The following is a 15,869-nucleotide window of genomic DNA, read 5'->3' as shown; positions in this document are numbered from 1 at the left end:
CCATGAACTCCCTGGGTCCAGAGGTCATTTGTCACTAATCTCAGTGGCCATATTTCCTAACACTCATGACAGACACTAATAATATATTGGATATATGAATGAATGAGTAAGTGAATGAATCAATCAATCATTCAATAACTCAATGTATCACCAAAGTTGGTAGATCTTTTTAAATCCAGACTCACTAATTTTTGGGCAAATGGAATTTTTCAATATGACTACTGACTTCTAGAAGAAAGTTAATGTGAGGCTAAATGACATACCAAAGGAAGAAAAAAAGTGACCCTGAGATACTTATAAAACCAACGGAAGGGTGGAGCCAACATGGCGGCGTGAGTAGGACAGTGGGAATCTCCTCCCAAAAACATATATACTTTTGAAAATACAACAAACACAACTAGCCCTAAAAGAGAGACCAGAAGACGCAGGACAGTGGCCAGACTGCAGCTACACCAGCGAGAACCCAGCGACTGGTGAAAGGGGTGAGATACAAGCCCCGGCCCTGCGGGACCCGAGCGCCCCTCCCCCCAGCTCCCGGCGGGAGAACAATAGGCAGAGCGGGAGGGAGACGGAGCCCAGGACTGCCGAACACCCAGCCCCAGCCATCCGGGCCAGAGCGCAGACACAGTATATGCCCAGGGGGCCCTGGATACTGGGGGAACAGGGAGTAAGACCTCTGAGTGGGTGCTGAAGCTGATGCCCCTGTGACAAAGAAAAGCGGGGGCTTTTTGAAAGTCTTAAAGGGACAGGGACTTAACAGCTTGACGGAAACAACCCAGGTCACATTACAGCAGCTGGAAATCACAGGGAAAACCGGGTGCACTAACCCCCTGGGCAACAGCTCTGAGACCCCTCATGGAGGCAAACAGTCAAGCAGCCCCCCCATCCATCACCCCACCGGGCGCTGCGAAAGCAGAGAAGCAGCCTGAGACAAATTCCGCCCACAGAAAGGGAAATTTCTCCCTCCCGGCCGGGCAAGACACAAAGACCCACTCTACACGCAATTACCCAACACAAGCCACTAGGGGTCGCAGTTGCCCCAGTAAAGAAAGGCCAGTAGTAAGTGAAAATTTTGGCCCTCCCAGCTGACAGTCAATAGCACCTGTCAACATGAAAAGGCAAAAAAATATGATCCAGACAAGACTAACCCAGACAGCTTCAGCATCTGCTACATCTTCCCCTGAGAAGGAATCTGGGGAGATAGATTTAGCCAGTCTACCTGAAAAATAATTCAAAACAAAAGTCATAACCATGCTGATGGACTTGCAGAGAAATATGCAAGAACTAAGGAAGGAGAATTCAGAAATAAAACAAGCTCTGGAAGGACTTCAAAACAGAATGGACGAGATGCAAGAGACCATTAATGCACTAGAAAACAGAGAACAGGAACGCAGAGAAGCTGATGCAGAGAGAGATAAAAGGATCTCCAGGAATGAAAGAATTTTAAGAGAGCTGAGTGATCAATATAAAAGAAATAATATAAGAATCATAGGCATTCCAGAAGAAGTAGAGAAAGAAAAGGGGAAAGAAAATGTCTTTGAAGAAATAATTGCTGAAAATTTCCCCAAACTAGGGGAAGAAATGGCCTCTCAGACCACAGAGGTACACAGAACTCCCATGACAAGGGATCCAAGGAGGGCAACACCAAGACACATAATAATTAAAATGGCAAAGATCAAAGACAAGGACAAAGTATTACAAGCAGCCAGAGAGAAAAAAAAGGTTACCTACAAAGGAAAACCCATCAGGCTATCATCAGACTTCTCAACAGAAACCCTACAGGCCAGAAGAGAATGGCATGATATACTTAATGCAATGAAACAGAAGGGCCTCGAACCAAGACTACTGTATCCAGCACGAATATCATTTAAATATGAAGGAGGGATTAAACAATTCCCAGACAAGCAAAAGTTGAGGGAATTTGCCTCCCACAAACCACCTCTACAGGGCATCCTACAGGGACTGCTCTAGATGGGAGCACTCCTAAAAAGAGCACACAACAAAACACCCAACATATGAAGAAGGGAGGAGGAGGAATAAGAAGGGAGAGAAATAAAGAATCATCAGATTGTGTTTATAATAGCTCAACAAGCGAGTTAAGTTAGACAGTAAGACAGTAAAGAAGCTAACCCTAAACCTTTGGTAACCACAAACTTAAAGCCTGTAATGGCAATAAATTCATACCTTTCAATAATCACCCTAAATGTAAATGGACTGAATGCACCAATCAAAAGACACAGAGTAATAGAATGGATAAAAAAGCAAGATCCATCCATATGCTGCTTACAAGAGACTCACCTCAAACCCAAAGACGCGCACAGACTTAAAGTCAAGGGATGGAAAAAGATATTTCAAGCAAACAACAGAGAGAAGAAAGCAGGTGTTGCAATTCTGGTATCAGACAAAACAGACTTCAAAATAAAGAAAGTAACAGAAGACAAAGAAGGACATTACATAATGATAAAGGGCTCAGTCCATCAAGAGGATATAACCATTATAAATATATATGCACCCAATACAGGAGCACCAACATACCTGAAACAAATATTAACAGAACTAAAGGAGAAAATAGAATGCAATGCATTCATTCTAGGAGACTTCAACACACCACTCACTCCAAAGGACAGATCCACCAGACAGAAAATAAGTAAGGACACAGAGGCACTGAACAACACACTAGAACAGATGGACCTAATAGACATCTACAGAACTCTACATCCAAAAGCAACAGGATACATGTTCTTCTCAAGTGCACATGGAACATTCTCCAGAATAGACCACATACTAGGACACAAAAAGAGCCTCAGTAAATTCCAAAAGATTGAAATCCTACCAACCAACTTTTCAGACCACAAAGGCATTAAACTAGAAATAAACGGTTCAAAGAAAGCAAAAAGGCTCACAAACACATGGAGGTTAAACAAAACGCTCCTAAATAATCAATGGATCAATGACCAAATCAAAATGGAGATCCAGCAATATATGGAAACAAATGACAACAACAACACTAAGCCCCAACTTCTGTGGGACACAGCAAAAGCAGTCTTAAGAGGAAAGTATATAGCAATCCAAGCATATTTAACAAAGTAAGAGCAATCCCAAATGAACGGTCTAATGCCACAACTATCGAAATTGGAAAAAGAAGAACAAATGAGGCCTAAGGTCAGCAGAAGGAGGGACATAATAAAGATCAGAGAAGAAATAAATACAATTGAGAAGAATAAAACAATAGCAAAAATCAATGAAACCAAGAGCTGGTTCTTCGAGAAAATAAACAAAATAGATAAGCCTCTAGCCAGACTTATTAAGAGGAAAAGAGAGTCAACACAAATCAACAGTATCAGAAACGAGAACGGAAAAATCACGACGAACCCCGCAGAAATACAAAGAATTATTAGAGACTACTATGAAAACCTATATGCTAACAAGCTGGGAAACCTAGGAGAAATGGACAACTTCCTAGAAAAATACAACCTTCCAAGACTGACCCAAAAAGAAACAGAATATCTAAACAGACCAATTACCAGCAACGAAATTGAAGTGGTAATCAAAAAACTACCAAAGAACAAAACCCCCGGGCCAGATGGATTTACCTCGGAATTTTATCAGACATACAGGGAAGACATAATACCCATTCTCCTTAAAGTTTTCCAAGAAATAGAAGAGGAGGGGATACTCCCAAACTCATTCTATGAAGCTAACATCACCCTAATACCAAAACCAGGCAAAGACACCACCAAAAAAGAAAACTACAGACCAATATCCCTGATGAACGTAGACGCAAAAATACTCAAAAAAATTTTAGCAAACCGAATTCAAAAATACATCAAGAGGATCATACACCATGACCAAGTGGGATTCATCCCAGGGATGCAAGGATGGCACAACATTCGAAAGTCCATCAATATCATCCACCACATCAACAAAAAGAAAGACAAAAACCACATGATCATCTCCATAGATGCTAAAAAAGCATTTGACAAAGTTCAACATCCATTCATGATAAAAACTCTCAGCAAAATGGGAATAGAGGGCAAGTACCTCAACATAATAAAGGCCATCTATGAAAAACCCACAGCCAACATTATATTGAATAGCGAGAAGCTGAAAGCATTTCCGCTGAGATCGGGAACTAGACAGGGATGCCCACTCTCCCCACTGTTATTTAACATAGTACTGGAGGTCCTAGCCACGGAAATCAGACAAAACAAAAAAATACAAGGAATCCAGATTGGCAAAGAAGAAGTTAAACTGTCACTATTTGCAGATGACATGATACTGTACATAAAAAACCCTAAAGACTACACCCCAGAACTACTAGAACTGATATCGGAATACAGCAAAGTTGCAGGATACAAAATCAACACACAGAAATCTGTGGCTTTCCTATATACCAACAATGAACCAACAGAAAGAGAAATCAGGAAAACAACTCCATTCACAATTGCATCAAAAAAAATAAAATACCTAGGAATAAACCTAACCAAAGAAGTGAAAGACTTATATTCTGAAAACTACAAGTCACTCTTAAAAGAAATTAAAGGGGACACTAACAGATGGAAACGCATCCCATGCTCATGGCTAGGAAGAATTAATATCGTCAAAATGGCCATCCTGCCTAAAGCAATATACAGATTTGATGCAATCCCTATGAAACTACCAGCAACATTCTTCAATGAACTGGAACAAATAATTCAAAAATTCATATGGAAACACCAAAGACCCCGAATAGCCAAAGCAATCCTGAGAAAGAAGAATAAAGTAGGGGGGATCTCACTCCCCAACTTCAAGCTCTATTATAAAGCCATAGTAATCAAGACAATTTGGTATTGGCACAAGAACAGAGCCACAGACCAATGGAACAGACTAGAGAATCCAGACATTAACCCAGACATATATGGTCAATTAATATTTGATAAAGGAGCCATGGACATACAATGGTGAAATGACAGCCTCTTCAACAGATGGTGCTGGCAAAACTGGACAGCTACATGTAGGAGAATGAAACTGGACCATTGTCTAACCCCATATACAAAAGTAAACTCAAAATGGATCAAAGACCTGAATGTAAGTCATGAAACCATTAAACTCTTGGAAGAAAACATAGGCAAAAACCTCTTAGACATAAACATGAGTGACCTCTTCTTGAACATATCTCCCCGGGCAAGGAAAACAACAGCAAAAATGAACAAGTGGGACTATATTAAGCTGAAAAGCTTCTGTACAGCAAAAGACACCATCAATAGAACAAAAAGAAACACTACAGTATGGGAGAATATATTTGAAAATGACACATCGGATAAAGGCTTGACGTCCAGAATATATAAAGAGCTCACATGCCTCAACAAACAAAAAACAAATAACCCAATTAAAAAATGGGCAAAGGAACTGAACAGACGGTTCTCCAAAAAAGAAATACAGATAGATGGCCAACAGACACATGAAAAGATGCTCCACATCGCTAATTATCAGAGAAATGCAAATTAAAACTACAATGAGGTATCACCTCACACCAGTAAGGATGGCTGCCATCCAAAAGACAAACAGCAACAAATGTTGGCGAGGCTGTGGAGAAAGGGGAACCCTCCTACACTGCTGGTGGGAATGTAAACTTGTTCAACCATTGTGGAAAGCATTATGGAGGTACATCAAAATGCTCAAAACAGACCTACCATTTGACCCAGGAATTGCACTCCTAGGAATTTACCCTAAGAATGCAGCAATCAAGTTTGAGAAAGACCAATGTACCCCTATGTTTATCGCAGCACTATTTACAATAGCCAAGAATTGGAAGCAACCTAAATGTCCATCGATAGATGAATGGATAAAGAAGATGTGGTACATATACACAATGGAATACTACTCAGCCATAAGAAAAGGGCAAATCCAACCATTTGCAGCAACATGGATGGAGCTGGAGGGTATTATGCTCAGTGAAACAAGCCAAGCAGAGAAAGAGAAATACCAAATGATTTCACTCATCTGTGGAATATAAGAACAAAGGAAAACTGAAGGAACAAAACAGCAACAGAATCACAGAACTCAAGAATGGACTAACAGGTACCAAAGGGAAAGGGATTGGGGAGGATGGGTGGGTAGGGAGGGATAAGGGGGGTGGAAGAAAAAGGGGGGTATTAAGATTAGCATGCATGGGGGGGTGGGAGAAAGGGGAGCTGTACAACACAGAGAAGGCAAGTAGTGATTCTACAACATTTTGCTATGCTGAGGGACAGTGACTGTAAAGGGGTTTATAGGGGGTCATGGTATAGGGGAGAGCCTAGTAAACATAATATTCGTCATGTAAGTGTAGATTAATGATCCAAAAAAGAAAAAAAGGCAGTTCCTGTGTGGAGACCTCCAATGAGTTCTACACAAGGGTATAAAGGGCATATAAAATTGTAGGCAAAGGGTCTGTTTGTGTTTATAAGGAGGATAAAAGCCTAATTGGGCTACCCCAAAAATGAACTAAGATACGATATGAAAAAGAACTTCCAACATCAGCACTCTCGGGAAGACTCATGACAGAAGATGATCAGCAAAAAAAAAAACTCCAACAAAGATCCACGCACTGCCACAGGTGTAGATGCACTCATCCCACCAGTTCCTGGACTTGCCATGGGAATGATGAAGGAGATATCTAAGCTGGCCTGTGCATACAGTAAAACAAAAAATTGGACTGGATCTATACTGTTGGAACTCAACCAAGAATTAGGAGAAGTGCAAATTGTAGCACTCCAAAATCTTACAACCACAGACTATTTATTGTTAAAAGAACATATGGGATATGAACAGTCCCCAGGAATGGGTTGTTCTAGTTTATCTGAATTCTCTCAGACTGTTTAAGTTCAGTCGGACAATATCCACCATATCATAGATAAGTTTTCACAAATGCCTAAGGTGCCTAACTGGTTTTCTTGGTTTCACTGGAGATGGCTGGTAATTACAGGTATGCTTTGGTTAGGTAACTATATTCCTATTATGTTAATGTGTGTGCACAATTTAATTAGTAGTTTAAAACCTATCCATGCTGAAGTTACTCTACAAGAAGATATGTCAAAGAAATAATCAATCTTCCCAGGTTTTCTTCTGCCTGCTACTTCTATAGCTTTTCTTCTTCCTACCTAATCACAACCTTTAAATAGAACTCGTGCCACATGTCGAATTTACCGAGTATCATAATTCTTCCAAGTGGTAAAGACACCTCAAGACAAATGCTGGGCATAGATGCCACAGGGCATAAATATGCAAAGAAGTAAAAAGCTAACCTTTTCAAACAATAAGGCTTCTCTCTCACTTACCAACTTAACATTTCCCTGTATGGCCCCGGAAGATGACTGGTTAGCCAGAGACGGGTAAGATTCCTCAAGGGAGGAACAACCTAAGACAGGCACAGTCGCAGGGGGCCATCTGGTGAGAAAATGGGGAGCAGCAGAGGTGAGGCTTAGAACCTCCCCCCTCATGTTCTGAGAGAAATCTTCTGCATACATAGATGTTTATTGCCCTCATCTAGCTCGGATTAACACATAGTCTACAGGCACACACCTGATCATCTACATTTGCTCTTTTACAACACTAAACTCTGTTTTCTACCTTTATCTCGTATCTACCTACCACTTCAGCATTTTATTAAAAATAATAATAATAGAGAAATGTGGTATCCACATATAAATCAAGTTTAAAAATCAAATGAATATTCATATTTGAACTGACTGTGTATAGTTCATAATGCATGAACAAAACCGAAAGCTTCTGTGATGACTGCCCTTGCACTGTTCACCATGTAACTTATTCACTATGTAAGAATTTGTACTCCATGTAAGAATTTCTTCATTATGCATCAGAAGATTGGAGACTGACGAAAATTAGGCTTGGGGTGGATTAATGATTGTGCATTGAGTATTGACCCCCCTATACAGAAATTTATTGTTGTTAACAACTATTTGATCAATAAATATGAGAGATGCCCTCACAAAATATATATATATATATATATATATATATATATATATATATATATATATATATATATAAACACACTTCCAATTGTAAAATAAATAAGTAACTGGGATGTAATGTATAGCATAAGGAATATAGTCAAAATATTGTAACAACTTGGTATGGTGATAGCTGGTACCTAGAATTATCATGTATATAAATGTTGAATCACTGTGTTGTACATCTGAAACTAATGTAATGTAATACTGTTGTCAACTACCCTTCAATAAAAAAAAAAAAAAAAAAAAAAAAACGGAACAGTGGCAGCAGATGCTAATTGATTTGGGATAGAGACTAGAATGAGCTTTGGAAATAAGGGATATCAGTAAACGAGAAATGCTGTCAGGAACTCGGCAAACGAAGGATGTCTTCAGGCCTGTAAGTTTCTCCCAGAAAATTGTCTTTTGGAAATAAAACATCTGAAAACACCTAATAGTGGCCAACATCTATTATACACTTCACCTATTGTATAGGCAAATACCTCTTAGGGAAAGAAGTCATCTTTGCCAATAAAGAAATGAGAGATAAGAGGTAGGAACCTGCTGTATCTTGGAGAGTCAAGAGCACATTTGGCCTAACAGGCTTATTTTCAGGACACCAAGGTAAATCTCAGAGTTTCAGCTTACTACAGAAGTGTCTGATGGAGGCCCTTGAATCCAGCCTAGAGGAGAAATGACCATCAGGGAGAATGCTTGTCTCTTAGCTCTGCTCATCCCCAAGGTAAAATCCTAATGTAATCTGGTCACTACATGCTAACAAGCCTCAGTAAATTCCAATAGCTCCTTTCAGCTTACAAAAACATCCCAAACACTCCACCCTGGCAATCAAGCACCTTTTTCTTGTTGTGTTTTGCTTGTACTTCCATCATAGCACTTAGTATAATGTGCTTAATACCACAATCATTTTTTTAAATTTTTTATTAAGGTATTATTGACATACACTCTTATGAAGGTTTCACATGAAAAAACAATGTGGTTACTACATTCACCCATATTATCAAGTCCCCCCCATACCCCAATGCAGTCACTGCCCATCAGTGTAGTAAGATGCCACACAGTCACTGTTTGCCTTCTCTGTGCTACACTGTTTTCCCTGTGACCCCTCACACCATACCACAATCATTTTTGAAGACTATTTTTCCATCAATCATGAACTGCTATTGAAAGAAGGTTATTTTAATCAATAGCTCCTCATGTCAAAGGAAACAAAATTTGTTGACAATCTATTAAAAGAATTAACACCATTCGTGAAAAATTTCTGTTCTCTACCTTTCAAGGCACAAAGTAGGACTTAATTTCCTCACCCCCTTGTAGTGACTGGGGAACTGGTGACTAGTTCTGATTGATGAGTTGTGGTTGGGAGGGATGTGTGTCACTTCTGATAAGAACATTTCATAGCCAATGCAAAAACTCTCCAGGCTTTTTTCTGCAACTAGGTGACTGGAAATGTTCACAATAGTATGTATTCCATCAGTTTATATCCCAAAGTAATTACAATGAGCACAGCACCCCACCTGTCAATCAGTGATCAGCATATTACATGAGCAAGAAATGAAACCTTGTTATTTTAAGTCACTCATATCTGGGGCTTTTTGTTACTGCAGAACATCCTGTCCTGACTGATTAAGTACCTGATAAATATTTTCACATACATAATTTGACATTAAAATAATTCTCCAGCAGATATTAGCATATTTTATAAATCAATAATAATTAGCCCAAGGCCAGTTTTATGCATGCCTTCATTTAATAAATGCTTACTTAGCACTGCTCTGTGCTAGGCTATGTTCTAAGTAGCCAAGATAAAGTAATGAACAAAAGGGCAAATGTCCTTGCTCACAAACTTTAAATTCAAATAGAAAGAATTAAGTTTTTAAAAATCATACATAAATAATAAAAACCTCAGGTGGTGAAAAGTGATACCCAGAAAATTAAAAGTAAGGGATATGATGGGAAAATGGGAGGTTAATTATGTTTAATCAGAAAAAGCCTCTCTCAGCTGACCCCTTTAGGCTGAGATTTGAATGACAGAAAAGAGCCAGTTACAATTACAGCAACAGGAAAAAAACTTCTAAGAAGGAGCAACAGTACATGCAAAGGTCCTAAGGCTGAACAAGCTTGTTGATGGAAAAAATGTCAAAGGCACAGTGGTCACATCATAATGGACATGGATGGAAATGTTACAAGATAAAGTCAAAGAGGTAGAAAAGAGAAAAGCTATATGAGGTTTTATATCAAAATATGGAGCATGGATTTGATTTTCTGTGTGATCAGACACTACATGAGAGTTTTAAGCAGATTTATATGATTTCTGCTTTAAAAAGTTTGTTCTAGCTGCTGTGGGAAGAGTGAGTTACCATGGAGCACGACTGGACCAGAGACTCCAGTGTGGTGACCACTGCAGAAGTCTAGTAGTTTGGTAGTAGAGGATGTGGACAGGAGTGGACAGACATAGGACAGGGTGTAGAGGACAGAGTGAGCAAGACTGGTATATGATTGAAAGTGGAGGGGCAAGGGAAAGAAAGCAATTAAGTATAACCCCTAGCTTTTTTTGACTTGAAAATTGTGTAGATGGTGCTTGTATTTGCTGAGATGGGGAAAACTGGAAGAGGAAGATGTTTGCAGAGATAGAAAGAAATCAAAAGTTCTGTCTTATATATGTTAATATGAAATGCCTAGTAAACATCTGTGTGTACATACCAAATTGAATATGTGATCCAAAAGCTCAGGAAAAAGATTGAAACTGGACATAAATTTAGGAGTTACTGACAGAGAGTGCTTAGTTAAAGTCATAAGATGGAATGAAGGCATCTAAAAATAATATGTGGATGGGCAGAAGAGAGTGCAGAGTAGAGCCCTAAAGCACTTTAATCTTTAAAACGTTAACAAGAACAGCTAGGGACATTGGGCAGGAGTAGCCAGCAAGAGAGAAGGAAAACCAGGAAATATGATATCTCAAAAGTCAAGAAAAGAATGTGTTTAACAGAGGTGTGGTCAGCTCTAAATGTCGCTGAGAGATCACAGAAGAACAGAGCATTAGATTCAGCAAAATGGAGTTGATGGGTGACCTTGATAATGTAGTCTCTCTGGAATGGTGAACATGTATGTGAGAAGAGGAAATGCAAATGAAGACAATAACCACAGACAATTAAATGGAGATGTTTTGCTGTGAATAAGAACTGAAAAATAGGGCAGTAGGTAGGAAGTAATCTGGGATCAAAGAAAGATTGTCTAAGGAAAAAAATTTTACTCCTCATTCTACGACCAACGGAAATCCAAAACCCTCATCAAAATTTCTGAAATTCCTGGGAGGAGGCTGTGGTGATAGTGATGTATGTGTGTCTAAGTGTAAGATGGAGGGCAGGGAAGGGATAGGAATGGTTACTTTCTCTTGGCCACTACGGAAACTTTCACCCAATTGGCATGGGATGGTGAGAGTTTCACCCAGCATTCAGGGTGGGTAGACTTTGCTGAAGGGCTGAAGGTCATGAAGAAGACTTACACTGCACACTGTATAGCAAACAAGAGAAATATCTCACAGTAAATACTCCTTTCCTTAAAATTCCTCTCACTTCTCCTTCCACTGGCTGGTTTCCACTGGCGGCCTGTCCTCCACACTACCTAGCCTTCTGCTCTCTGACTGGTTCCTCTCTCCTCCCTCTTATTTTTCACTTTTGTTCTTTCTAATTTTTCTATTCTCTTTCAGACAAAATACATATATGCAAACAAAAAAAAGAAGTGGTGCATGTGTGTGTGTGTGTGTGTGTGTGTGTGTGTGCGCGTGCGCGCGCATGCTAATGTGTTTGTATAGATTTTTCTATGCAGAACTACATAGTCTTTTTAGGGGGCAGGGCAGGGGAGGAATGCCTAGGTGCCCACTGACACCCATACCCTTGTCTTTTACTTCAAACAACACAGTTTCTTTTAGAAAAAAAATTCTAGAGCTAGTTCTTAAATAATACATTTTCCATCTTGTCCCATATATAAACCACCAGGCAGAGCACCTCTCCTGAAAAGGTTTTCAACAAGCACCAGTATTTCCTTTTTCCCCCCAGTGGAAAAACAAGAGCAGAGGTGGTATTCTGATCTAATTTCAACAGGCCTTTTCACAAAGTAGGGCCTTAATTAAGGTTTGAGCTACATGATATGGTGTGGTTGTATTGGGTTGATATCCACTGGTTCCTTCTAATCTAAGGGTTGAAATAGGTCAAGACCTGGATTTACTATTAAAAACAAAGAAATAATGAAATAGTCATCTGCAACATCACATATTTTTAAATTGTGTTTGTCTATAGTTCCAAAAGAGTTTTTTACCCCCTTAAAATGTTTAGATCTCAGCATGTTATGTGTATTCAATCTCTTTTTTCTCTAGGAATTTTAGTTATAATATGTAAAAGGTAGATAAATGAAATTTGGCCTTCAGTGGCTGTCAGAAACCTGAGATCTTCACCCCCTTAGTTGAAGAACAGTAATTTATAAATATACAAAATCAATGGCAAAGGTGTTTGGACATAGACACATACTTCCCTAACTTTGGCAAATTTTTGCACTTCTGAAAAGGTCACCCAGAATAAAATACATTAAGAAAAGAGGGACATGCCATTCTGAGTGAAGAATTCAGTTTTTATATGCCAATGTTCTTAGTACAAAAGAGAAAGATTCAGGAGTCAGAAAAAAGTACAGCATGACTGAAATCTTGTGTTCAAGAGGCCCTTCTCTTATGGGTTTCAGATTCCTCTTTAAAGACACTAGACCAAGAGAAGAAACACTCAGAATCATCTACCACCCTTCACCAGTTTACTGTTCACATCTCCATCTGCACCATTGGAAGTATACCGGAGCCTGAAAACAAATACTCCACAAAGCCAGGATTGTTCACACAAAGGCATGAACCACAGTCCCTGGCATTCCAGTTTCATGCTTAGAGCCAGTGATACAGGGAGACAATAGGGGAAACTGACAATCAGTATATAATCAATGAAAAGTCCTGACTGGCTTGCATATGCCCAGTCCTGCCCCTCTTTAAATTTAATCCTTGTTTTTCCGAATGGGAACAAAGTGCATTTTCTCATATGCAAAAACATTTCATCATGACAGAAGGAAAATAGTTTGATACTTTTCTATTTTTGGAACTGATGTCTCTTAGGCCCTCAGGGTTACTATAGGGAATTGGGATTTCAATTTCAAATCATACACCCATGCATGCATGCACACACATACTGACAGAAATACTGGGAGTTAAAATAAATTATGTAGATAAATTTCTTTTATTATCACTTTTTTTCCTCAAAAGCTGAGGGTAAAATAATATGCAAAAGGAGAACTAGTTAGGTAAAAATAGTACCTAGTGCACTTGGAGCTCAATGTAACAACACAGATAGGGTACAGAGAAGGGTTGAGTCAGAAAACCAACTTTGCTTCTTAATGCTCACCTGTACAAGAGAAGTCATCCACACGAATGTATCCTGGGACACAGTCACAGCGATATAACCCAGGCAGGTTGACACACACTGTATTGGCATGACAGTAATGCATCTTAGCTGCACACTCATCAATATCTGAGGGAGAAAGAAGGAAACAATATCACATGAGTCGAATGATCGAACCAGAGTGTCACCATCTTACAATGAAATTAGAAAAGGTGAATGCCCATTGAAGCCAAGAGAGAAAGTGAGATGTACTAAACACAATAGCTTATGTGCAAATGCAGCTAGTGCATTCGATCCCACCTTAAGCTGAACGTATAGAAAGATTCATGGTTAGATACAATACTTAAGAACCCAAGAAATATGAGGACTGAATATACTATTATTAATCTCTCACCTAGGAGGACAGTTGATTTAAATGTCCAAAAATCAAAGAGTTCTCGTGAGTTGATACCAGTTAATATTTATTAGGTCTCCACTGTCCTGGTGTAGCTTTTATCAGAGAGGTCAAGGGGCTCCAGCCCCCCTGTGCTGGTGTATCTTACTAAGACATGCTTTAATCCATCTGTTACAAAATGATGGTGTACAGTTCCTCCCATGTTGTACTGTGCATACAGAGAGCAGCTGTTGTCTAATGCAAATTAATGTCTTTCATCCCTTGACCTGGAGATCCATCCAGTACGAGAGAATAAAGGGTTGATTCAACAAAAAGATCTTTTTGTCTTTGGGATGGAAGTCAGAGCATTACCTGCTTTCTCATAGAAGTTCATAGTAAGAATTAAAATAACCTACAATCTTAAGTACACAGTTAAGTCTTTTCTGGAGGTTGTTTTCCAAAATGCTTTATGTCCATTTTGCTCAGACTGCTTCTGTGTGACAGCTAAAGAGAGGGAGAGAGATCAGCACAGTAGGGGAATTCAAGCTAGAAAATGTGAGCTCTAGCTCTGCTTCTGCTAGTTACCAGGCTGTGACTTACATTTAACCACTCTGAGTCCCAGAATCCCCAAAAATTTGTTCTAAGGGTCAGTTCTCTACTTACTGCTTTACATCTTTAAAGGTGTTATCTAATTTAGTCTATATATAATTCCATGAGTGAAATATAGCACTACACTCATTTTAAAGTCTAGAAAATTGAGGCTTAGAGAAGTTAAATATCTGGCTCAAAGTCACCCTGCTAGAACATGTTATACCCAGGATTTGAACTCAGAACTAATCTCTCTCTCTTACTATGATTTACTTCATGAAAACACCTTGAAAATTATAATTAGTTAAATATAGAGTTTTACTATTAAGATAATAATTGAAGTCATAATACCCTTCATGTACGGAAACATGGGATAAAAATAGCTGTTGAGTCACTAGAAACTTCATTTTAAAAGTAAAGTACATTATTTTATTTCCTAATAAAATAAACTAAAATAACACCCAATTCTTTTCAGTGCTATAGATCTGTCAACTTACAAATAAAAATTATTGTGGGGTAATTGAGGTCCTAGTAGGAGACTCACAGTTAGCAAGACTTCCATAACTATGATATACAAGAACAAAACACCAGAAATTAATGAAATAATTCAGGCAATCAACAAAGTGTTCTACCTGAACACTAACATGTGCTTCCAAAAATGATCCAAGACAATATATAATAAAAACAAAAGGACAACAGAAATACATAAACTATATAATAAGATTACATCAAGCTAGAGTGTGGAGGGAACCCTCCCAGCAATTTAAGATAGGATAGTAACTGCCCAGGAACATGAGATGTAGTTCATATCTCTGTGGCAATCAGGGGACTAGAATTCTGTAACAAGTTGGTTCCTGGCATCATTTAAGCATTTTGCTTCACAGAAGAATAGACATCATGAAAGTCAAGAAGAAAAGTGCTTCAGGAAAGTAGCAATGGTCACTTTTGTCACCTGCTGCTGAGAAGCTAAATAAGATAAAGAAAGAACCAACCTTTGGGTTGGCAAGAAGTTTACTGCTGAGTGTAGTAGTTTCGGGGAAGCAGTGGAGCAAAGCCTGACTGGAGTCAAAGGAAGAGTGAAACATAAGGGAGTAGAGACAGAAAAGAAGGTAAACCTTTTGAGTTAATTTCCCATTAAAACACACACACACACACACACACACACACACACACACACAACAGGGTAGTAGCTCTAGAGAGACTTGGTACCAAGAGAGAGTCTTGCTTAAAGACAGGAAAGATCACAGCATGTTTGTATGCTGTTGGGGGTGATCCAACATGAGTGAAGAAAATTGATGATGTAGAAGAGAGAGCAACCCTTGCAGGAATAGAGTCCTGGAGAAGCAACAGCAGCCATGCTCCAGGGCCCAAATGGAACGGCTCATCTTTACAACAAGAATGAAACCAAGAAATAAGGGAGGAGGTGGCGAAAGTTGGGCGTAGTGGTGGGAAAATGAAGTAGTTCTCCTCTGTTTATTTATATTT

General features: G+C 39.1%; 1 protein-coding gene across 2 annotated transcripts in view; it reads right to left on the bottom strand.

The window, feature by feature from the left end:
* NELL1 (neural EGFL like 1) overlaps positions 1–15,869 on the bottom strand; it is an 812,822-nt gene that overhangs the window by 414,102 nt on the left and 382,851 nt on the right. For both annotated transcript variants that reach the window (XM_036932730.2, XM_036932731.2), the window contains exon 13: positions 13,427–13,552. In XM_036932730.2, the coding sequence (XP_036788625.2) occupies positions 13,427–13,552 (126 nt within the window). The remainder of the gene's footprint in view (positions 1–13,426; positions 13,553–15,869) is intronic.

This window comes from Manis pentadactyla, chromosome 9, assembly GCF_030020395.1.
Source record: "Manis pentadactyla isolate mManPen7 chromosome 9, mManPen7.hap1, whole genome shotgun sequence".
NCBI lineage: Eukaryota > Metazoa > Chordata > Mammalia > Pholidota > Manidae > Manis > Manis pentadactyla.
Note: the sequence above shows the minus strand (reverse complement) of the source record. Positions and strands in the feature narration are given on the sequence as shown.